Source organism: Engystomops pustulosus, chromosome 6 (genome assembly GCF_040894005.1).
Source record: "Engystomops pustulosus chromosome 6, aEngPut4.maternal, whole genome shotgun sequence".
In the NCBI taxonomy this organism is placed as follows: Eukaryota; Metazoa; Chordata; class Amphibia; order Anura; family Leptodactylidae; genus Engystomops; species Engystomops pustulosus.
Window position 1 is genome coordinate 117,211,586 of NC_092416.1, and position 24,573 is coordinate 117,236,158.

At 41.8% G+C, this 24,573-nt stretch overlaps 1 protein-coding gene across 2 annotated transcripts; it reads left to right on the top strand.

Moving 5' to 3' along the window:
- The first annotated feature begins 1,603 nt into the window (after positions 1–1,603).
- Positions 1,604–20,361, top strand: PFDN4 (prefoldin subunit 4). Of its 2 annotated transcripts, none has more exons than XM_072110668.1 (4): positions 1,604–1,753; positions 5,759–5,866; positions 17,041–17,178; positions 19,914–20,361. In XM_072110668.1, the coding sequence occupies exons 1-4, from the start codon at positions 1,730–1,732 to the stop codon at positions 20,043–20,045; spliced, it is 402 nt and encodes a 133-aa protein (XP_071966769.1). In that variant the 5' UTR covers positions 1,604–1,729; the 3' UTR covers positions 20,046–20,361. The 2 variants fall into 2 exon arrangements, with proteins under 2 accessions (XP_071966769.1, XP_071966770.1); XM_072110669.1 differs by lacking the exon at positions 1,604–1,753 and adding an exon at positions 4,577–4,597.
- Positions 20,362–24,573: the final 4,212 nt, after the last annotated feature.

The window sequence follows — 24,573 nt, forward strand, 5'->3', positions numbered from 1 at the left end:
TACTACTGGGGGCAGGCTGGGGTGGCTGTATACTACTGGGGGCAGGCTGGGGTGGCTGTATACTACTGGGGGCAGGCTAGGGTGGCTGTATACTACTGGGGGCAGGCTGGGGTGGCTGTACACTACTGGGGGCAGGCTGTATACTACTGGGGACAAGCTGTATATTATAGGGGGCTGGCTGGCTATATACTTGGCTGGGTCTGTGACCAATGCATTTCCCACCCTCGGCTTATACTCGAGTCAATAGGTTTTCCCAGTTTTTGGTGGTAAAATTAGGGGTCTCGGCTTATACTCGGGTCGGCTTATACTCGAGTATATACGGTATGTATGGAAAAAGAAGAACATTTTGAAGTTCGAAAATCAAGAATGCAAAACATACCACCAAAATTTTTCAACTAACATGAAGTACAAAGTGTCACGAGAAAACAATTTTAAAATCACTTGGATATGTTTAAGCGTTTCAAAGTTATAACCATTTAAAGTGACACAGGGCAGATTTGAAAAAATGGGCCGTGTCAGGAAGGTGAAGAGTGGCTTCTATGTTAAGGGGTTAATGGGTTTTCCCACGAATACAAGTTGGGCCCTATCCACAGGATAAGGCCTAACTTGCTGATCCGAGGGCGTCTTAGTGATGAGACCCCCACAGATCCCGAAAACGAGGGGTCCATTGGGTTATTACGTACTTCCATTGGACCCCTCGTCGCTCCATAAAAGTAAGGGCTTATTCACATGGCCGTCTGCGGGGACGTACATGTGGCCGCAAATTTCGATACGATTCGAGCCGCACACCTCAAAAAGATAGAGCATGCTCTATCTTTCTGCAAGTGTGCTGCCATGTGCCGCTGTTCTCTATGGAGGGAGGAGGTGTCACCTCCTCCTCACCTCCAGCACATGGCGGTATGCCCGCATACCGCGTGTGTATGTACCCTAATGGAGCAATTGGAGATCTCCGTCAGCTTCATAGACATGAATGGAGCAGAACAGTCATGCACGGTCGTCTGCTCCATTACTCCGTCGGAGGTACGTGAGACCCCATCAGACTCAGTACTAAGACCTCCACCGATCAGCAAGTTAGGCCCTATCGTGTGGATAGGGACTAACTTGAATTTGTGGTAAATCCCCTTTAATGCTTATGTATGCATGTTCATTTTTTCTGTTTTCATGCAGATTTCACATCAGGGCAGCTCAGTGCTACACGTAACATTAAAATAGCTTCATAATTCATTAATAAAATGCAAAAAAAAAACCTTATGGAACTAAGAAATGGAAAGTAACTTCAGCATGGTCACACCTGTATTATTTTTACGTTTTGTTCGGAGCACTTCACATAGTCTTTAACACTACACCTAATGATGCATTTAGAGCCGAGATGTCACTTGCAGCCTGCCCCTCCCTCTGTACTGTCCCTAAAGACATAGCCGGGGCGATACCGGATATTCTGTCTCATGCGGCGTTCATAGTACACAGCGCCATCTAGTGCACAATACGCGCACAACGTCGCCATCTCCGAGTACAGATCGTTATTTGGACCGTACCATTCTTTCTCCAATACATTGTATTTTCACGACGTATTTATCTCAAATAGTACTTTTAAACCTCTGTGAACAGTATTTTATACTTGCATTACTATTACTGCTTCACCTAAAAATATTTCTACTTCAGAATCCCATGTCTACATATAGTGAAGTGGTGAGGTACGCCCCCCTGCTGAGAATGGTTCAGTTCCAAGATGGCGGCCACCATGAAGAAAACGGTGAGGCAGTTTGGGGTGGCGGTATTTGAGGTGCAGGGGCTGCTATACTAGTGAAGGACGGAATGTGAGGGTGGGGAGGAGTTGGGGCGCCATTTAACAGCGTAGTAATGTTTGTAACCTAGTGTGAAGACTCCTCTCCCGCTATTACTGCTATGCGCAGCCTTTGGCATCTCTGTGGTTACATGAGACTCCTGAGGTTCAGGACAGAGGACAAGTGTCAGGGACAGATGCTGGGACTTGTAGTTCCCCATAGTGTTTGTAATGGTGGTGGACTGGCTTCTGAACTGGATATATGCAGAGTTGCTTTTGCTGCTTATCGCCAAGTAGCTTTATAGTTGATGTTTTACCCCTTGCAGGAAGCTGCCAGTTGTGGGCTGTAAAAGATCTATATCTGGGGCTCAAACAGCTGTTCAGTTGTAATTGAGTTGAAATTAACTCTTTTAGCCAAAAAATACTTCCCGGGATGAGAGCAAACGCAAAGACACACCAGTCTTTTAGAAAATGCAGACTCACAATCTTTATTAGCGCGCAGCCGTATATATAAAAGACAGTAAATCATCTCCATAGGGGCATGAAAAAGTGATAAAATACTGCAATGCTATAGGCCAGCTTGAATATCTCCCCATAAATTCAATTTCCCATAACATGCAGATGAACTTTACATATTATTTCTCACACAGAGCACCAGGGAGACAGTTAAGGCTCCGATGGCTCGTCCATGAGGCCAAAACATGAGATAAGCAGGTGCTGAAGCAAAAATATATGACATAACTGTCTCTCTGCTGATTAAACAAAATTATGTTTGAATCATGAGACGAATAGACATTTAACAATATGGCTTGCAGTGGTCAGCATGACCCCCGGGCTTAAGACAAAATGGCGTCTTGTAGAGAAATATATCTCTCACATGGGCTTAAGTACACTGGTCCAGTAACGTTTTTATATTTTTTATGCAGGTCACTGAAGAATAGTTATTTTGGTTGGACTTTTTATGGTTTCTATTTGGGATGCCCAAATGTATAATGGCTGAGACAAATATAATGCAGCAAACACCTGAAAATATATGGAGAGAACTCAGCCTGTGAGCCCTCTCCATACCTCCTTAACAGAGCTATGACAGATTAGTACATCCCGGGTCATTAAACGGTAACGTTTATGTGTAAGTAAAATACCCCAATAGGTTCACCCATACTGTACTTTATACTTTTAAACCATGTCACTAGATCAGTAATGGCTAACCTATGACACGCGTGTCAGTGCTGACACACGTAGCCATTTTCACTGACACGCGGCTGCCTGAGAATTAAGTTTCATCCTACATGATCAGGTGCAGTAGCCGGGAGGCTGAGAGATTGCACTGAGCTTCCAGCACTCCCCCCTCCTCCTCCTCCTCCCCCGGGCCGGCCCCTCCCCATGTGTGAGCTGTGCCTAGTGTCTCCAGTCAGCACAGGTATCAGCACAGGGCACAGCAGGAGAGGTGACCCGGCCATACACCCAGGAGGCTCCTCTGCAGCTCCTGATATTTGTGGTGGGGGTAGGATGGCATCACAGTCAGAGGTCACATTGCTGCTGCCTTGTGTGATGTCCCAGCAGCTGCCACCTCTACACTGACCAGCTCCAGAGCAGGGATGAGGGAGGACAACCACTCCCATCATACAGTGAGTAAGGTCAGTGCACTGTATGATAGAAGACATTTATCAAGGCTTGTGTGTCAGTTTTGTGACATACAAGCCCTGAAATAATCGCAACGCCTTGCAAATCGCCAGACATTGCGATTACTTTGCTCCGCACACCTTCTCCATGCCAAGAGGGCAATAAGGAAATGCGGACAGCGGTGCCTGCGCCCTCGCTATAACCTGTGAACTTTCATGACTGAAAGTTTGCAGGTTACTAAGCAATTTCACACCTGTCTGATTGTATGGCAGTACATGGTAGGATCAATCAGACAATCCACGGTTAAAGTACCCTAGAAGTTAAATAGTATACATATTTGTTATTTGAACTATAAATATCAAAAAAATATGTTTTTTTTGTCAAGGTGACACACCACCCGAGTTATGCTTGTTTTTTTGGCGAATTTTGACACACCAAGCTCAAAAGGTTGCCCATCACTGCACTAGATGGAGGGTGTGTGGATCTCCTTAGCACTTCCCTAAAACCTGTGTCATCTTTCTAGGTGGAGACTGTTGTTCAGGGAGAAGCTGTACTATAGTATTAGTATAGGTTAGTACTGCAGGACATTGGACGTCCTTAAAGGGCACCTACCACCACGAATCTACCTATAAAGGTAGATCGGGTGGTAGGTGGATGTATGGGACGTGAGGATAGCCCTTTTTAGAGCTAATCCTCACGTCCCCGCTAGCATGGCATAAACTTTATTGCCCTAATATGTAAATTTTATTAAGCGGCTACTGGGGCGTGGAGTAGCCGGACACGAGGCTACACGGCGCGGCTACTCCACGCCCCAGTAGCCGCTTTCCCCGCCTACCCTGTGATCTTCGGCGTGCAGCTCCTGGCAGCTGCGCGCCCTCGTCCGAGAAGCCGGAGTTCTGCGCATGCGCAGTAACTCCGGCCTCGTTCCCGAGATCGCGCATCCTCGGGCTCCGAGCGCAGGTAGATTCGTGGTGGTAGGTTCCCTTTAAAGTCCCCAAAGGTGACTGCTGGTGCCTCGCCTGAAAAAGCATTGCTCTGGCAGGAGGCCTAAGTTTATCAGTGTAGGGCCCCACGCACACGACTTAGTGCCGAGGCATTGAGCTAGCCGTTCAAAATGTGGCTCAGCAAACACAACCTTCTATTGTTCATGGAGCATTTCCCATCACACTGACCAAGCAGAGTATTTTAATGGTAATCAACTGCTGATGTCCTTTGCACTAAGTACAGTATGGGGATTGTACTTGCATTGATAAACTTTGATACTTGTGGCTAACCCATTCAAAAACTTAAAGGGGTATTATCAACTGGACATTTACAATGAATTTAATTCATCTGCCACATGCATACATTTTTTTCAATTGGATGGGATTAAAAATATAAATGCAGTCATATCGTCCCTTAGAAACGGAGTAAAAGCTGCCATTACCAACAGCTGTCCATGGTAATAAGCTTTGAATCCAGGCAGTCGGCCTCAGCGGATGCATGAATATCACTGCTCTAGGTTGTATCCTCAGACTGCTACATTTATGGGAAATTAAAAAAACCTAATAATTCAAATCATCCCCTTTCCTTAGAAGTCATATAAATATAAACAGTAAAAATCATAATCAAGTTAGGCATCACCACGTCCAAAAATGGCAGATCTATCAAAATATAATAATGGTTTTTCACTGTGTAAAAATAGCGGCCAAAGTCGAAAATGGCACTTTTTTGCCATTTTGAAAAATATAAAAAAAATTCAATAAAAAGTGTTCAGAAGGTCTCACAGTCCTAAAAATAGTCGCAAAAAATGACACCACCCAAAGCTCCGTACACCAAATTATGAAAAAGTTATTAGTGCAAGAAGATGGAAAAAATAAAAAAATACAAAAATTTGTACAGGAGGTTTTAATTTTTGTAAATGTGTGAAATAAAGTAAACGTGTCATTTGGGGCGCACAGTGAAAGCCGTAAAATCCTAGCCCACAAGAATACAGGGAAAATGTGTTTCTTCACCAATTTTATTGCATTTGAATTTTTTTTTTCTGCCTCCCAGTATACGACATAGAATATTACCAGATTACCATATTATCAGAATGAATATTGACCAAGGGCGTTGTTTCAGTGCTCCAGGGATCCTGATGTAAACAAGACCAACTATTATCTGGTCTATTGGATGACTCCACAGTCCTAAACTACTCCAGCATGATTTATCTGTGGCCTCTAACTCTGCACTAGCTCACTCCTAAACCTGTGTAAGCAGCATAACATTACTGAACTTCATCTTTATTTTTTAATAAATCCCTGTATCTTTCTGCAAGAGATGTACAGGAATATAGCAATCAGCAGCTATCCTCTCCTTTTTTTTTTGTAGGTTGCCGAAGATGTCAATGTCACCTTTGAGGACCAGCAAAAAATTAATATCTTTGCAAGAAATACAAGCAGAATAACAGAGCTGAAAGATGAGATTGAACTGAAAAAGGTAATATACTGATCATTGCATGAGAAACTGGGTTTGCTATGCAATCAGTCCCCATTGGCTATAATGTACAGACCTAAGAGTGCTCCCCACCACTCCTGTACTATAAATAGTGTAAACCTGGAGATAGTATTTTTATGATTTGTGGTAGAGGTTATGTTGGTCCTTCAGCTGCTGCTTTAAGAGAATTGCCACATGCGCAGTAGCTTTTTTAAAAATGTATTTATTTTTATTGGCACGTTCAACTTTAATGCAAGGAAAGTTGGCTGCTAATTGTATCTGTAGATACGGGTATCGTTAAGAAAATGCTTAAAGGACACCTGTCATCAGGTCTGTGTCACTTGTCCTGTCACCACTACCTGTTGGAGCAGCTCACAAGGATCCCATCCCAGCCTTTATCTAGTCAATTCATAAATCTGGGAGAGTCCCTTGTTGAGAAGGACCTGGGGGTACTAGTAGATCATAAATTGAGTAACAGCATGCAATGTCAAGCAGCTGCCTCTAAAGCTAGTTGGATCTTGTCATGTATCAAAAGTGGTGTGGATTCTCGTGATAGGGATGTAATATTACCACTATACAAGGCACTTGTTCGGCCTCACCTGGAATATGCTGTCCAGTTCTGGGCACCGGTCCATAAAAAGGATGCCCTGGAGCTGGAGAGGGTTCAACGTAGAGCCACAAAAATGATAAGGGGCATGCAGGGTCTTAGTTATGAGGAAAGATTAAAACAAGTAGATTTATTTAGTCTGGAAAAGAGACGACTACGAGGGGACATGATTAATTTATTTAAATATATGAATGGTCCATACAAAAAATATGGTGGTAAGTTGTTTCAGATTAAATCAAATCAAAAGACGAGGGGGCACTGTCTCCGTTTGGAGAAATCAAGGTTTAATCACCGGAGACGACAGGGCTTTTTTACTATGAGAACGGTCAATCTGTGGAATAGCCTGCCTCAGGCGCTGGTCACAGCAGGGACAGCAGGGACTCTAGATGCCTTTTTAAACCTAAATAACATTGATGGTTATGTTATATAGAATTGTTTCCCCTAAATCCCTTCCTCATCCAATCCCTACCCTTCCTTGGTTGAACTTGATGGACAAGTGTCTTTTCAACCGTATAAACTATGAAACTATGAAATTAATCATTATAAAATCATCTTTTCTTTATTATGTAAATCAGGCTGGTCACATGGTCAGAGGCAGTGATGTCACCCCTGTTCTCCCTCCCCTCTCCTCCCCCTGCTCATGTCTGTGTGTAATGTATAGTAAAGCATGGCTAGTGTGTGTGCTGCATCTATTGACATGCTGCATCCTCCTAATACACAGACATCAGCTTCACAAGTACCTGACATGTTCTGCTATAACATGGCTGCATCCTGGAGCTGTTGTATCTCCTATACACACACAGGCTGCAGGGGGTGCCAGCACCAGGAAGCACATCATTATACAGCCTCACATCATTACACAGGCTGTCAGTCAAGCACTGGGGGTTGTGGCTGTGCCTCCCACTCATGAATAAGCTGGACAACTTGAATATGCTAATGACTCATTGGACATTTCACAGGTCATTTGCATACAGCTTTTGGTTAAGTTTACAGGCATGTAGAGGGACAATTAAGGGATAGAGACAATGCTCTCTAATGGCAGTTTATGAAAATATATTTAGTTTAGAGGGTTATTTTGCCTGACGGTTCTCTTTAATGTCTTAACCCCCTAGCACTCAGCACTGTACTAGCACAGCACGGGGTCTCAGCGGTAATCTACTGCTGACATCCCCGAGTGACCTCCGTGGTCGGAGTAGACTCAGCGTGGCCGTGGCATTTAACTCTGTCCCACGATCGCACCGCCTACTCCTACACTTTTGATATATACAGTTTCCATGTTCTGACACTTGCTTTTGAAGTGCACAGTGATGGCTCCTGCATCGTTTTCTTTAAAGCTATGGCCCATAATTTAGCTTCCAGGGGTGCCTGTGGGAATGCTTCATTTTCAATCTGGATCCAATGTTTTCCCTCAATACCCGTAATACTTTGGCGTGCCTGTTCCAAAATTGCTGCGTTGTAATAGCTTATTATATGCGGTATACCCAACCCTCCTTTTGCAGTTGGGAGATATAGCATTTTAGCATTAGTGCGGGGTTTCTTGTTCAGCCATATAAACTTATTAACCCTTTTTTGCAATTTCCCAATATAATGTTTATTTACTGCTATAGGGACATTGCTTAAAATATAAATGATCTTTGGTAGAGTCATCATTTTAAATAACCCGACTCTTCCTACCCACGATATGTTATAGGACTCATATTTTTTAAGTTCTGCTTCCACCTGCTCAAAAAGTGGTACATAGTTTTCTTTAAATAGTTTAGAAATCGGAAAGGTTAGTTTTACCCCTAAATACGGGATATAATTATCTGCCCATGTAAACGGGTAAGCTGACTGTAAGAATTCCTTTTCTTTTGGTATTATTCCCATGTCTAATATTAGGGATTTGCCTGCGTTTAGTTTATAATATGAAACTCACCCAAATCGGTTCAGCAAAAGACTTACCGCTGCCATAGATTTTATTGGCTTAGTCAATGCTATAATAACATCGTCAGCAAATAGTCCAATTTTGTGCTTGGTTTTCCCTACCTGTATCCCTGATATTGCTGCTGATGACCTGATGGCTTGGGCCAAAGGCTCCATCATTAGGGTGAAAATTAGAGGAGATAATGGACACCCCTGACGAGTTCCGTTAGATATCGAGAATTGTTTGGACATGTAACCTCCGGTTAGTACCCATGCTGGGATGTGTATAAAGCCATAAAGCTTCTTAGAGCTCCCTCTCTAAATCCAAATTTAAGTAACACCTCCTTTAGATATCCCCAATGAACCCTGCGCCTTCTCCGCATCCAATGATAGAAGCAGAGAAGGCGTCCGACGTCTGTTCACATAGTCAATCTCCTTGTGCCATCTGATGATAGCCTACTCTATACAAAACCGACCTGGTCATGATGAATTAAGCCAGATAAAAATACAGCCAATCTTTCCGCTAGTATTTTAGAATATAGTTTTAAGTCGGAATTTAGTAAAGATATGGGTCTGAAATTGCCAGGTCTATCAGGTGTTTTACCTGGCTTTGGTAATGTTACTACTGTGGCCTTGAGCATTTCAATTGGTATATATCCTGTCTCTTGTATTGTATTAAACACCACTTTTAGTTGCGGTACCAGTATGTCTGCAAACGTTTTGAAATATTCATTAGTTAGAACGTCCGGCCCTGGTGCCTTATTCCTTTTGAGAGATTTTATAGCTGAGGAGATCTCCTGACTTGTAATAGGTGCTTCTAATTGATCAGATTGCTCTCTCGTTAGACATGGGATTTAGACTTTAAAAAATTATTTATGTTAATTATTTATGTCTTCTTTTTTGGGTTGTGATTAGCACATAAAGATTCCTATCTAGATGTATGGAGACTGAAGAATCCTACTGAGAGGGATTACTCATTTTTTTTCCCATCCTCACAAATTGTACTCGAGGATAGACATGTTTTTGGCAGATAAATCGCTATATGATAGGGGTGCATCCTCTAAAATTGGCATCATTAGCTGGTCGGATCACGCCCCAATATACAGGAGTATATCAGAGCAATATAATAAACCTAGAGCATCGACATGGCGGTTAAGCAATTACCATTTACTTGCTTCAAAGTTTTTACCCAAAAATATAAATGTGTTAAAGGAATTTTTCTCAGTTAACAGTACTAATGAAGTGAACAACACGGTGGTATGGTGTACTCATAAGGCCTTCATGCAAGGGCACTTTACTGGTATAGCAATTTCTGATTCAAAGGCAAGGAAGGAAAACAGATTTCACATTATATCTTTGTTAACGCATCTAAATGCACTTAACAAAGTTAAGTACTGTTCACACAGAGCAGATATGATTAAAAATCGCGAAAATCAATTACACCAGTTAGACCTACATAAATATGAAAAAGCTTTGCGAAAGCGTAAAGCTAAATATTATGGAATGGGGAATAGAGCAGGGAAAGTATTAGCGGAACAGGTCAAAAAGAGAGAAACTCAAAGTAAAATACCATACCTGTTAAATGACAAGAATGAGAAGGTGTTTGATCCCCAAGACATAGCTAATGAAATGGCAAATTATTATGCTGCATTATACAATCTGAAGGCAGATGCTTTTCTACTCTTGAACTGAAAACAAAGTTCATAAATTTTCAACAATAGGGGATACCAACCCCAAAATGGTAACACTGGAAAAAGCATCTTATCCCGCAAAAAAATGCCATCACATGGCCCCAATAACGAAAAAGCTAAAATTCTATAGCCTACAAAAGGGGCCAATGAGGAAACTAAAATCCCTGGCAGCTGCAGGGCGCTCCTTCCTTTCTGTGCCTCGCTGTGCGCCCATAAAACAAGTAACGGCCACATGTGGGGGGTCTCTGTACTCAAGAGAAAAAATTTGACCATTCTAAATTCCATTTTAATAACTATGAAGATCTCAAGGGGTTACGTAAAACCGATATTCGATTTGTAAGCCGGGTGACATCAAAATAAAGCCTTACGTTTCAAAAATGTGGCAAAAGTTTTCATTGTTTGTTTGATCGTTTGCTTTGCTGTATCTTTAACCCCTTAAGGACGCAGCCATTTTACAGCTTAAGGCTCAGCCCGATTTTTTGGATTCTGACTTGCTTCGCTTTATATGGTTATAACTTTTGAACACTGTTACTTATCAAAACGATTCTGAGATTGTTTTTTCCCCACATGTTGTACTTCATTTTAGTGGTAAATTTTGGCAGATAAGTTTTGCGTTTATTTACAAAAAAAAGAAAATATGATGAATTTTTTGAAAAATTTGCCATTTTCGAAATTCTAAATCATCACGTTTTCAGGCAGATAGATTTACCAGCTAAATAAGTTGCTGAATAACATTTCCCATTTGTCTACTTTACATTTTCATAATTTCTGAAATATCTGGATAATTTATTTTGACGTCACGCGGCTTACAAATAGAATATCGCTTTTCCGGATTTTCAGAATTGACTATTTTGGGGATAAATACAGTTTTGAATGAAATTTTACATATTTAGCATCAAAACCCCCTATATAATCTACCCATTTTCAAATCTGCACCCCTCAAGCTATCAGAAACAGCTTTTACGAAGATTGTTAACCCCTTGAGATCTTCATAGTAATTGAATCAAAATGGAGGTGAAATTTAGAATGGTCATATTGTTCCCTTATACGTTCATTTAGCACCAAAATTTACACATTTCCAAAATATAAAAAGAGAAAACCCACCATACAATTTGTTCTGCAATTTCTCCTGAGTACAAAGACCCCCCACATGTGGCCGTTACTTGTTTTATGGGGGCACAGCGAGGCGCAGAAGGGAAGGAGGGCGCTGCAGCTGCCAGGATTTTAGTTTCCTCATTGGCCCCTTTTGAAGGCTATAAAATTTTCGCTTTTTCGTTATTGGGGCCATGTGACGGCATTTTTTTTGCGGGATGAGATGCTTTTTCCATTGTTACCATTTTGGGGTTGGTATCACCTATTGTTGAAAATTTAGGAACTTTTTTTGAGGGCAGGAGTAGAAAAGCATCAATTCTGTACTGGATTTTTGACTTTTTTTTTTTTGGTGTTCACCGTATAGACTAATAGTCATGTTATCTTTATTCTATGGGTTGATACGATTACGGGGATACCAGACATGAATATATTTTCTTACGTTTTACTAAATTTGTCAAACAAAACCCTAATGTGGGGAAAAATCTATAATTTTTGTATTGCCGTCTTCCAAGTGGCATAACTTTGTTACGTTTTTGGCTACGGAGCTGGTTGATGGCTTGTTTTTTGCGGGACATGTTGTACTTTGCACCAGTATCATGTCTGAGTACATATGGTTTTTTGGTCGCATTTTATATCATTTTTTGTGGGATTGAAAAGGTAAAAATCATAATTTTTGGAGGGTTTATAACAGTTTTTTTTTACGGCGTTTATCGTGGGGGTTCAATAATGATTTACTTTTATTCTACGGGTTGTTACGGACGCGGTGATACTATATATGTGGGGTTTGTGTTATGATTTAGACTTTTTTTTTGAGTTATATGTCTCTTTATATGTTTTGGGGGTTTGGGGCATTTTTAGTGATTTATGACTTTATTTTTTTATTGAATAACTTTTTTTTTTACTTTTTCACTGTTATACCATGGGATATGAACAAGCAATCTTCTGATTGCTTCTTCATGATAATATTCTGCAATACTCATGTATTGCAGAGTATTATCAGTGTCAGCCTATGCACTTGCATAGGCTGGCACTTTGCCAGTAAGATGACGTCACAGACGCCATCTTACTGGCAATTCTTGCTAGTAACTCTGGGGTCCAGATCGGACCCCAGAGTTACCATAGCAACGATCGGCGCCCCCCGAAAACGGTTCGGGGGGGCCGATCGTGGGGGAAAGACCCCCCAGATACTTGTTAGATGCCGCGGTCGCGCTGACCGCGGCATCTAACGGGTTAAGCACCCGCGATCGGAGACAACTCCGATCGCGGGTGTTACACTGGGGTGCCGGCTATTAGTTACAGCCGGCACCCCGTGTTTCCCGATGCCGGTTCGGCTCTGATCCAGAGCCGAGCCGGCATAGGAGCCGTGGCGGATATATCCGCCACTGAGCGCTAAGTCACTGCGCTCCGTGGCGGATATATCCGCCGCGGAGCGTGAAGGGGTTAATCTAGCTATCCCATTATGGTAAAGGGTTGGCTGTTTGACATTTTATCATTGCTGTCCCTCCTAGAGGGTACTTTGAGGTGATAACAAAACTTTGAGGTGATATTTGCAACCAACAGAAGTTGCTCAGGTAGTGCAGCTCATCCAGGATGGCATATCGATGTGAGTTGTGGCAGGAAGGTTAGCTGTCTCTTTCAGCACAGTGTATAGAGTATACAGCTGATATTGGGAGACTTGGAAGAGCCTGTAGGTGACAGATCAGCAGCAGGACCACTACCTCCACCTGTTTTTTTGAAGGAGGAGCAGTGACAAAGCCCTGCAAAATGACATCCTGTAGACCAGTGATTTTCAACCTTTTTTAAGCCGCGGCACACTTTTTATACTTAGAAAATCCTGGGGCACACCACCAACCAAAATAGCACAAAATGACACTAAAAACCCCCTAGCGACCTCCCTTTACTAATAAAAACCTCTAGTGGCCTCCCTTTACTAATTAAGAGCCCCTAGCGGCCTCCCTTTACTAATTAAGAGCCCCTAGCGGCCTCCCTTTACTAATTAAGAGCCCCTAGCGGCCTCCCTTTACTTATTAAGAGCCCCTAGCGGCCTCCCTTTACTTATTAAGAGCCCCTAGCGGCCTCCCTTTACTAATTAAGAGCCCCTAGCGGCCCCCCTTTACTAATTAAGAGCCCCTAGCGGCCCCCCTTTACTAATTAAGAGCCCCTAGCGGCCCCCCTTTACTAATTAAGAGCCCCTAGCGGCCCCCCTTTACTAATTAAGAGCCCCTAGCGGCCCCCCTTTACTAATTAAGAGCCCCTAGCGGCCCCCCTTTACTAATTAAGAGCCCCTAGCGGCCCCCCTTTACTAATTAAGAGCCCCTAGCGGCCCCCCTTTACTAATTAAGAGCCCCTAGCGGCCCCCCTTTACTAATAAAAAAAAAAAAGATACAAATAATAACCTTATATACTTACCCTTGATGTCTTCTGCTTATCTTCACTCCTAATGGCGATCCGCCCACCTTCTGTAGCTCCTGCACCGCGCGCCTCTGGTCACGTGACTTAGGCGACCTGACGTCAGGTCGCGTCAGTCACGTGACATGGGCCGCGCGGTGCAGGAGCTACAGAAGATGGGCGGATCGCCGTCGCGGGGCTTGTAGGTAAGTATGGGGGCAGAAACACGAGGGCGCGGCGGCAGCGCTACACAGGGGCACCATAGTTCAGGGAATTTCCCCCGCTGCACACTCAACTATGTGTCGCGGCACACAGGTTGAAAATCAATGCTGTAGACAATATGTATCTGCTGACTCCATGAGGGTGGTATGAGGGCTTGCCATGCACAAGTCAGCATTGTGCTTCCAGCCTAACTCTGTGAAGGATGATCGGCATTTGTCAGAGAACACCAAGTTTGGCAGATTTGACGTTGCTGTCTTGTGTTCTTCACAAATGAGATTGGGATTACACTGAGTTCATATGACATGTGAAAGTCTGGAGATGACGTGGCGAACATTCTGCTTCTGAAACATCTTCCATCATGAACAGTTTGGCAGTGGGTCAGTAATGGTGGAGAGGGGGGAATTTCTTTGGAGGGCTGCAGAGATTTGTCATTAGGTAGTGCAATGAGAACCTCAGACCCATTGTGAGACAGTATGCAGGTGCAGTGGGCCCTGGGTTCCTTCTGATGCATGTGGGCCTCGTGTGGCTGTAATATGTCAGCGGTCCCTCCACGAAACAGGCAGTGATGCAATAGAGTGGTCTGTCTGTTTCTCAGACCTGAATCCAATATAGGCTATCAAGGGCCAGTGAAAGAGGAGAATCTCTTCTTTCTAATGAATCTTGAATTGTGTTTCTAGGTGCTATGGATCCAAAGATGTTGAGGTTTAAAGTGAGAATTTCTGGTGCGATTTTTATATATAAAAATCACTCCCGACGGAGGTTAAACAGATAATATCTCAGTTTTCCTCACTCTTAGAAACATAAATTTAGATTCATATAAAATAGGAGACTCTCTTCTTTCATAGGAAAAAAAGAAGTCAGGTTCTATGTGTCGCAGAGCCAGAGATACAGCCCTCTGAAATGTACCTGTCCCCCTCCAGATTCTTAGCCATCAGGCTACAGGGAAAATTTGCTGCACCTCACAGATAATGGAAATATTCACTTTATATTTTACTACATTTTGAGAAGGGATAATATCAACTATTATTCATGTTTTTAACCCTTCTCTATACAGAACTATCTAAGAACACACTTTCTCTCCTATTGCCTTTTATTGCTAAAAAATTGATTTGATCCTAATCGCCTAATGCCGCTATTATATATTAACTCTGCGACCCAGAACATGTCCATAAAGCTAAACACACACATGTTCTGGAATAAAGTTTTTATTTCCCACCATCCTCCATTATTTACACCTATGTTATGACATTCTCACTCAAATTCTTATGAATCACGGAGGATTCTGTTATTGTGCGGCTAATACATTGGCGCACATCTAAATGTGACTTTTATTATCTCATTAGCTTGGTTTATGGATATACAGGTGGTCCCCTACTTAAGAACACTCGACTTACATACGACCCCTAGTTACAAACGGACCACTGGATATTGGTAATTTATTGTACTTTAGTCCTAGGCAACAATAAGCAGCTATAACAGTTATCACAGGTGTCTGTAATGAAGCTTTAGTGTTAATATTGATTCTTATGACAACCCAACATTTTTAAAATCGAATTGTCACAGAGACCAAAAATGTCCTGTCTGGGATTACAATGATAAAATATACAGGTCCGACTTACATACAAATTCAACTTAAGAACAAACCTACAGACCCTATCTTGTATGTAACCCGGGGACTGCCTACCCATGTCTGTCTATCTATTACATTTAGGAGATGTGAAGGTAAATATTTTCTGTTTGGAGCACATTGCCATTGAAGTCAAAATTTAGGTATTTTTTTATCAAATGTTTCAGTTTGAATCAAAACTGCATGAAGGCGCCTATGTCTATAAACTCTTTAAAAAAGACCTGTCACCGCGGAAAACCCACAGACCAAAAGCGCCCCCCATAATCCTTCCCCCAGCAGTTTTTTTTTTTTTTTTTTAAATTTATGTGCAGTAAATTGATTTAAAACTATCCGACCGTTTTAGATCAATTTACTGCACATAAATTTAAGAAAAAAACGGCTGGGGGAGGATTATGGGGGGCACATGTGGTCTGTGGGTTGTCCGTGGTGACAGGTCCTCTTTAATTCAATTTTGAAAATGGGTTAAGTGTCTGCTTTCAGAAAATATGTGGTTTGTTGGGTTTTTCTTTTAATTCTTTTTGATGTAATTTCGTCAAACGTAAACGTCAAAATTTGAAAAAATTCTCTGGTCAATAATGCAACAAAATATCCAGAAATGCCGGGCGGTGAAAGGGTTAATACTCCTTGGTTGAATTCCCAGGTGAAGATGCTTATCTTCTATCTGTCTAGTTATCATCTCCTATAATCTGACCATATATATATATATATATATATATATATATATATATATATATATATATATATCTTTTTCTCAATTTATAAATCAATCTTCTATTTCTCTTCATCTTTCATATTTATCATAATAATTATAATTAATAATTCTTTATTTATATAGTGCACACAGATTACGCAGCACTGCACAGATATTGCCAAGTCAGTCCCTGTCCCCATGGGGCTCACAATCTATTCAAACTACCAGTAATTTTTGGAGGCTGGAAGGGCATCTGGAGGAAACCCACACAAACACCGATAGAACATGCAAACTCTTTGCAGATGTTGACCAATGTTGCAAGGCTGTAGTGCTAACCACTGAGCCACCACCCTCTATCTCCTATAAAATTCTCCCCTATTACAGTTTGTTTTACCATACAAAAGGGAGCCTCTTGCTGACTTTGACTAGTTATAAAATAGTTTTATTTTGGGGCCCCACTTTTAGTTTTGCCGAGGGCCCCACTATCATTGGGCTATCATGTCTCCCATCCATGAATGTCACGTTGCACCACAGACTGTCCAGGAGTTGGCTGATCATTTAGGGTGGAGACTGCACGCAACAAAAGAGCCTCATTTGCTTGTCCTGAGGCATTTCCACTGACATTGGATCAGCCTGAAATTTGATTTTCCACTTTTCATCATTCTATCAGACCTCCATGGGATATTAATTTTGATTTTTATTGACCATTTTTATGTTTTATTATTCTCAACACATTCCATTATGTAATGAATAAAGAATTGCAGCTGGAATATTTCATTAATTGAGATCTAGGATGTGGTATTTTAGCATTCCCCTTAATTTAATTTATGTATTTTAATATATGATGGGTCTTTTTAGTGGAACTAAGCATTACTTTGTGTTTATATATAGATGGCCTCTTTTTATGGGTATGTCATCATTGAATTCATTGTAGGCTATGTATTTCTCATTTAATAGAAAGAGCTCCAGAACCTCGAAGATGCTTGTGATGACATCTTAATGCTAGAAGATTCTTTACTTATTCCTTATCAGATTGGGGATGTTTTTATAAGTCACTCCCAAGAGGAGACTCAAGATATGCTTGAAGCTGCAAAGGTTAGTAACAAGATATATGTAATGCTACCTGTGTACAAGAATATTAGTAACCTAACACTCGCCTTATTATACTACTAGACTATACACTCACCGGCCACTTTATTAGGTACACCTGTCCAACTGCTCGTTAACACTTAATTTCTAATCAGCCAATCACATGGCGGCAACTCAGTGCATTTAGGCATGTAGACATGGTCAAGACAATCTCCTGCAGTTCAAACCGAGCATCAGTATGGGGAAGAAAGGTGATTTGAGTGCCTTTGAACGTGGCATGGTTGTTGGTGCCAGAAGGGCTGGTCTGAGTATTTCAGAAACTGCTGATCTACTGGGATTTTTACGCACAACCATCTCTAAGGTTTACAGAGAATGGTCCAAAAAAGAAAAAAACATCCAGTGAGCGTCAGTACTGTGGGCAGAAATGCCTTGTTGAGGTCAGAGGAGAATGGGCAGACTGGTTCGAGCTGATAGAAAGGCAACAGTGACTCAAATTGCCACCCGTTACAACCAAGGTAGGCAGAAGAGCATCTCTGAATGCACAGTACATTGAACTTTGAGGCAGATGGGCTACAGCAGCAGAAGACCACACCGGGTGCCACTCCTTTCAGCTAAGAACAGGAAACTGAGGCTACAATTTTCACAAGCTCATCGAAATTGGACAGTAGAAGATTGGAAAAACTTTGCCTGGTCTGATGAGTCTCGATTTCTGCTGCGACATTCGGATGGTAGTGTCAGAATTTGGCGTCAACAACATGAAAGCATGGATCCATCCTGCCTTGTATCAACGGTTCAGGCTGGTGGTGGTGGTTTCATGGTGTGGGGAATATTTTCTTGGCACTCTTTAGGCCCCTTGGTACCAATTGAGCATCGTTGCAACGCCCCAGCCTACCTGACTATTGTTACTGACCATGTCCATCCCTTTATGACCACAATGTACCCAACATCTGATGGCTACTTTCAGCAGGATAATGCGCCATGTCATAAAGCTGGAATCATCTCAGACTGGTTTCTTGAACATGACAATGAGTTCACTGTACTCAAATGGCCTCCACAGTCACCAGATCTCAATCCAATAGAGCATCTTTGGGATGTGGTTAAACGGGAGATTCGCATCATGGATGTGCAGCCGACAAATCTGCGGCAACTGTGTGATGCCATCATGTCAATATGTGAAAACAGCAGAATCTGACCCCTGAATCAATTGTGATGAGGGATATGTAAGGCTATACATATGCAAATACCATATGAGAAAAGCGCAAGGAACATATGTCAAGCAGCCAAAAATTAGTAGTCTCAATATTTATTAATTACAATACAAAAAACAGGAAACTCAATTGGACAAACAGTATAAAAACATTTAAAACACGAAAGTACAGATCAACTGTCTTCGTGAAAGGACGTAGCAGGTGCTGACATGCGATGGTGTCAACCCACCTGCAACAGGGCCCCCCAGAATACACCAGAAAAGATGTACCGATTAGATATCACAAACAACACTCTAGCTACAACAAAAAATAATAATGAATAAATTATCACATGACCTATACAATGTAAGGGTCTAGGCAAGAGAGGACCCGGTGATGGTCGACTCCATACGTCAGGGCCTTTATTTTCTTCATGCCCTGGTGGCGACGTATGGAGTCGACCATCACCGGGTCCTCTCTTGCCTAGACCCTTACATTGTATAGGTCATGTGATAATTTATTCATTATTATTTTTTGTTGTAGCTAGAGTGTTGTTTGTGATATCTAATCGGTACATCTTTTCTGGTGTATTCTGGGGGGCCCTGTTGCAGGTTGGTTGACACCATCGCATGTCAGCACCTGCTACGTCCTTTCACGAAGACAGTTGATCTGTACTTTCGTGTTTTAAATGTTTTTATACTGTTTGTCCAATTGAGTTTCCTGTTTTTTGTATTGTAATTAATAAATATTGAGACTACTAATTTTTGGCTGCTTGACATATGTTCCTTGCGCTTTTCTCATCATGTCAATATGGACCAAAATCTCTGAGGAATGCTTCCAGCACCTTGTTGAATCTATGCCACGAAGAATTGAGGCAGTTCTGAAGGCAAAAGGGGGTCCAACCCGTTACTAGCATGGTGTACCTAATAAAGTGGCCGGTGAGTGTATAACCCCTGTGTACAAAATTATAACTACTATATCACTGCTTACCCCTTCTACCACAGTACAACTACAGTAATATTGTCTCTACTGCACAAGAATATAACTACAGTACCCCCTTACATACACAAGTGTAACCACTGTAATGCTGCCTCCTCTGACCTACATAGTTTTATGGCCCCTAATGTTGTATATGTGTATCTATATTTCAAGCGGCTCAGTTGACTTTTGGTCTAATGTCAAGCTGATAATTTTATATGCTGGCTCAGTATCTGAGTATCTGCTGGATTTAACACATGTATATTATTAGAGAGTAGTCCTAGTTTATTGGACGGTGAGTCTATGTGTCATATGCGAATGATCTGTATAGTTACACTAGTTTTTCAGTAGCCCCTTTACAAATATTTCCCTTCACCCAAGACTGAAAATGCTTTTAGAAGATAATGCTAAAATAAATTCAAAAATGTATTTGACCCAATAAGATTCATTGCTGGGGAAGGAAGTAGTGACACTTCAGTAAGAAGGGCAAAAATACTAATGCTAGAGAAAGGTAACCAACCAACTTTTATCAATTTTTTTTCCTTAAATAAAATGTTGTTTTTTTCCCCCATATAGAAAGGATTACAGGATGAAATTGATTCTTTACAGTCAAGTGTAGAATCCATCCAACAAGTCCTTGGTGATCTCAAAGTCCAACTTTATGCCAAGTTTGGAAACAATATCAACCTGGAGGCAGACGACAGCTAAATCCTCTGACTTATTTTGTCTTTATTTGATTCTTCTTTTTTTATTATTATTATTATTATCAAAAGACGTATTAAATATTATGCCAGGCAGCATCTTAAGGCTATCTCACTTTACTGTCACCAAATAGTATCAGTCTTTATGGCTAATTATTTTACTCTGAAAGAGCTCCACTGAACTGGCAATACAACTAAAGATTTTGCTTTACAATTGAAGAGGTATGTACCTCACCTTGTTCTGCTGTGACACATTTATCATATTCTCATAGTTTGGAAAAAAAAATTACATGTCAAAACAAAAATAAAGTGACGTTCTGCCATGCGGTGGTCTATTTTTTTTATTTTTTTTTTTACTCATTTAGTGGTAGATTTCCTTTAAAGGGGACTTGTCACCACAGTTCTCTACCATAAACCGTAGCTACTAGTGGAGTGTAATTGTTTCCTAATGGTGCTCTCATGTATTTTATTTCTGCCACCACTCAGAAAAATTATTTTATTTCCATATCGTCCCCCATGACGGCCCACCTGGAGGTTGCTTCCCCTTCCTCTGTAGGGACAGGAAATTGAGAGTATTAAAAGGCCCCACCCTCAACCTCCCACCAGTGTTTTTCCTGTCCCTAAGGGGATAGGATTGAGAGTAAACCTTTCTCTCCTCCAGGGGGGGGGGTGGAGGTGGAATCTCGTACCCCTCGTGGGTGCCTGTTCCCCCGGGGCTTCCCTCGTCCGGCCTCTTTAGGGAGTCCTACTTGGGGTCCTCAGGCTCCGGTTGCCATCGGGCAGGTGCCGGCGGCTCTACGGCACGTCCGCGGCAGTCTGCACATAGCGCCTCCTAAGTGCGCGACGTCACTTCCGGTTTTGCCGGAACTGACGTCAAAGGCCTTAGCGTCACGGCCTGGGGGACGGGCCGCGGAAGAGGACGTCAGACGCTGGCAGCATGTATAAGACCGCGGTGTAGTCGCTGTCTGCTGAGGTCTATGGGAACAAGATGGCTGAGGAGGCTGAAAATCGTTCCATATCCCTGGGCTTTTTAATTAAACATCACTCCTGTGTTTTGTATGAGAAACAGTAGAATGGCACTCACCCAAAACTTCTTTTTTCAATCCGGTTTATTGAGATATACTCACACAAGAATGGACGTATCAAAAAACATGAGGAAGGGAGGGATGGACGTAGGGACTCACGATACAACAAGGTGCATGACAGCTGTTTCACGCCGCAGCGCTCCGTCTGACTTGCCTGTTTGTACAATTGTAGGCATCTGACCTTTTAAACCTCCCGGGGGATCCGCCCCCATACATTGCGGGCATCCTATTGGTGCTCGTGGAACCATATGGTTCCTATGTTTAGTAACATACTGCCTTAAAGAGTCTAATGAGGCGAAAGTGGGCATCAAATATAAGTACTTACCTCGGGCTAGTCGCGTTTCGGCAGTCTCCTCGCCACTAATAATCAGTGACACAAAAACATGGGATGGCGTCTCTACAATGTAGACATACTTTTCTGTGAGACGCTCCCATTTGAAGAACAAATACACAAAGCAACTATGTTCAATTGATTATGAATAAATGGTTTAAGAGGAACTGCATCAACGTTTAAGGTGTCGTGGCTCGGTAGGAAGTGGACTGTTTGTGTAGGGTATATTAAAGGAAGACACTCATATCTATTCTATCATTTGGCCCTATTGGTCCTAGGGCCCCTGTCTGTAAGATCCATCTCCCTTCTTTTTGCAGCAGGAGACGCTGTCTGTCATCGCCTCCTCGTGGGATAGGGACCCGTTCAATACCAGCAAATTTTAATGATCTGGGGTCCGAGTTGTGGTGTGTTCTAACGTGCTCAATCAATCTAGGAGCCCCATGGCCTGTTCTGAGGGATCAGAGATGTTCAGTAAAGCGGATATTAAGTTTCCTTATAGTTTTTCCTATATAGAATCTGGCACATGTACAGAAAATTATATATACCACAAAGTCAGTTTTGCATGTTATAAGTTGGTTAATCTTAATTCTTTAGTCTCCACACTTGACTTCTTTGTTTTTGTCAAATTGAGGGCAATGGTTACAGTTCCCACATGGGTAATTCCCTTTCGGTACTGAGCTCTCTAACCAATTGTCGACAGTGGGGTTAAAACTGCTATGAACCAGTTCGGATTTTATTGTCCTACCTCTACGAAAGGTTATTAAGAGTCCTCTGGCCGCTATTTCGTTAAGTTCTCTATCGGCTTCTATTATGTGCCAGTTGGATCTAATGGCTGATTTGATTATTTCAGCTTGAGGTGTAAAATTGCGACTGTGTTAGGAAGCCCTCTTCTGTATTGTTGATGCGTGACAGTCTAACGAACTGGCCGTAGGGCACGGCTTTTTTCACATGGTGTGGATGATAACTATGGTAGTGGAGGAGGGCATTCTTTGCTATTTTCTTTCTGAAGACACGTGTCTCCAGTTTGTTGTGTTTTGCCTCCACCAGGACATCTAAAAATTCAAGGCAATTACCCCCTATATTGTATGTGAAGTGCATGTTCATAGTGTTTCGTGTATTGAGGTGGTTTACCATATCTTGGAATTGCTCATCAGAGCCTGTCCACACGATGAACACATCATCCACGTATCGTTTATAGACCTGTAGATGTTTAAGGTAGGGATTTTTTTTCATAAAATATATATCTGTCCTCAAATATGGCCAGAAAGAGGTTGGCATAAGTGCAGGAGACAGGTGTCCCCATAGCCGTACCCGCTCTCTGGCCATACCAGACATTGTCGTGTAGAAACACATTATGCGTTAGGATAAAAAATAAGGCATCACAAATAAACCTGATATAATCCGTGTGTTTTCCTGCTCGTGTAAGTAAGCTTTCGATCGCTTGTATCCCTGTGTCATGTGGGATACGAGTGTATAAGCTTTCGACGTCTATTGACATTAATCGGTAATCTGTTTGCCATGGCAGTTGGTGTACTATATTGAGAAAATGGTTTGTGTCCTTGATATAAAATGGAATGTTGTGCAGGGCAGGTCTTAGGAGCCAGTCTATGTATTGTGATAGTGGTTCTGTGACCGATCCTATAGCGGCCACTATGGGGCAGCCTGGTGGAGTGTGTTCGTTCTTGTGGATCTTAGGGACAAAGTACCAGTTGGGTTTTTTTGGGTGTAATGGTAATAATTTGTCTGCTGTTTTTGTGGGCAATAGTCCTTTTTCTACATTTTCCCTCAGAAAAGTCCTCAGTTGGGATACATATTTCTGCGTGGGGTCCCCAGTGAGTTTTTCATATGTTTGTGTATCCCCATGTAGTTGCATAGCTTCCTGCCTATAATATTCTTTAGTTGGGAGGACGATACCGCCCCCTTTGTCTGCCTGCTTTACTATTAGATTTTCTTCTTTTTTCAATGATTTCAAGGCTAACGACTCTTCTTTTGTTAGGTTTGGCTCATCTTGCTTGTATATTAATGCTTTTACATCTTTTAAAACCTGTTTTTTGAAGATCTCTACAGTACTACTGGGTTGGGTCTGAGGGGTGAATTTGGAAGTCAAACCTCCTCTAAAATGTTGACCTGCCATGTCTGTGGACTCATAGGTTTCTTCATCTGCCATAAATAATAAACATTCTTTTTCTATCTCTGTTAACTCTTGTTCTATGAAAAATCCTGAAGGGCCTATTTGTGTCGGGATCTCAACTAACTTAGGTGGTCTATCTGGTTTATTGTCATTCTTTTGTGCAAACATTTTTTTCAGTGCCATTTTCCTAGTGCCCTTGAATAAATCAATCTCAAAGTCCACACCATTGAAACTGTCCGTTAGACAATAATTTAGCCCCTTTTTCAGAACAGATATATGTGTGTCCTCTAATTCAAAATGTGATAAGTTCGTGATCAGGTTCTCGTCTTGATTTACTTCCAGGAGACCTGTTTGCGTTTTTTGTTCTTCCTTTTTTCTCTTGTTTCTTTTCGGCCGACCTCTTCGTGTCCGTCGTTTTGTTGGGGAATTCCCTAAAGGGACCTGCATCTGTGTGGTTGAACTTGTTGAGGGTCCTGTGTTTTGTGTTTTTATAATTAGGAGAAGGACATGTTTGTCAAGGAGAAAGTTAAGGAATGTGATAAGTAGAGACCAAAAAAGGCACCGTCTAAACACTGCCAGATGTGTAATACAAAGCTTGATGTGTCATATAAAAAGAGCTTATGAAAGGATTGTTTGGACAAGATATTAATAGAAGAGAAATCTTCATTTATGGATGAATTAAGGGTTGTGATGCGTGAGGAAATTAAAGCTTCTAGAAGTCCACCGCATAAGAAAGTCAGAGGAAACCCTGTTTGTGTAGATACTGACGATGAGCAACCTTCATGTTCATATGAAATGGATATTGAGGAGTCTGATTTCATGCAACAATCCGTACCTAATGACCCTAAATCTCTTTTTCCAAATGAAGATATGGATGGGCTTATTAAAGCGGTAAAAGACACCCTTAATATTGAGGACACAGTAGAAGAAAGGTCAGTGGTTGATGAATTGTTTGGAGGTTTGAGAAGGAAGAAAGTGAGAGTTTTTC

What these genes read in the sequence shown, in the direction of transcription:
- PFDN4 (XM_072110668.1), top strand. Translation starts at nt 1,730, where the DNA reads ATGGCGGCCACCATGAAGAAAACG. An exon ending in CGGCCACCATGAAGAAAACG is followed by an intron (nt 1,754 to 5,758) that starts GTGAGGCAGTTT and finishes TTTTTTTTGTAG; the next exon opens with GTTGCCGAAGATGTCAATGT. An exon ending in ATGAGATTGAACTGAAAAAG is followed by an intron (nt 5,867 to 17,040) that starts GTAATATACTGA and finishes CTCATTTAATAG; the next exon opens with AAAGAGCTCCAGAACCTCGA.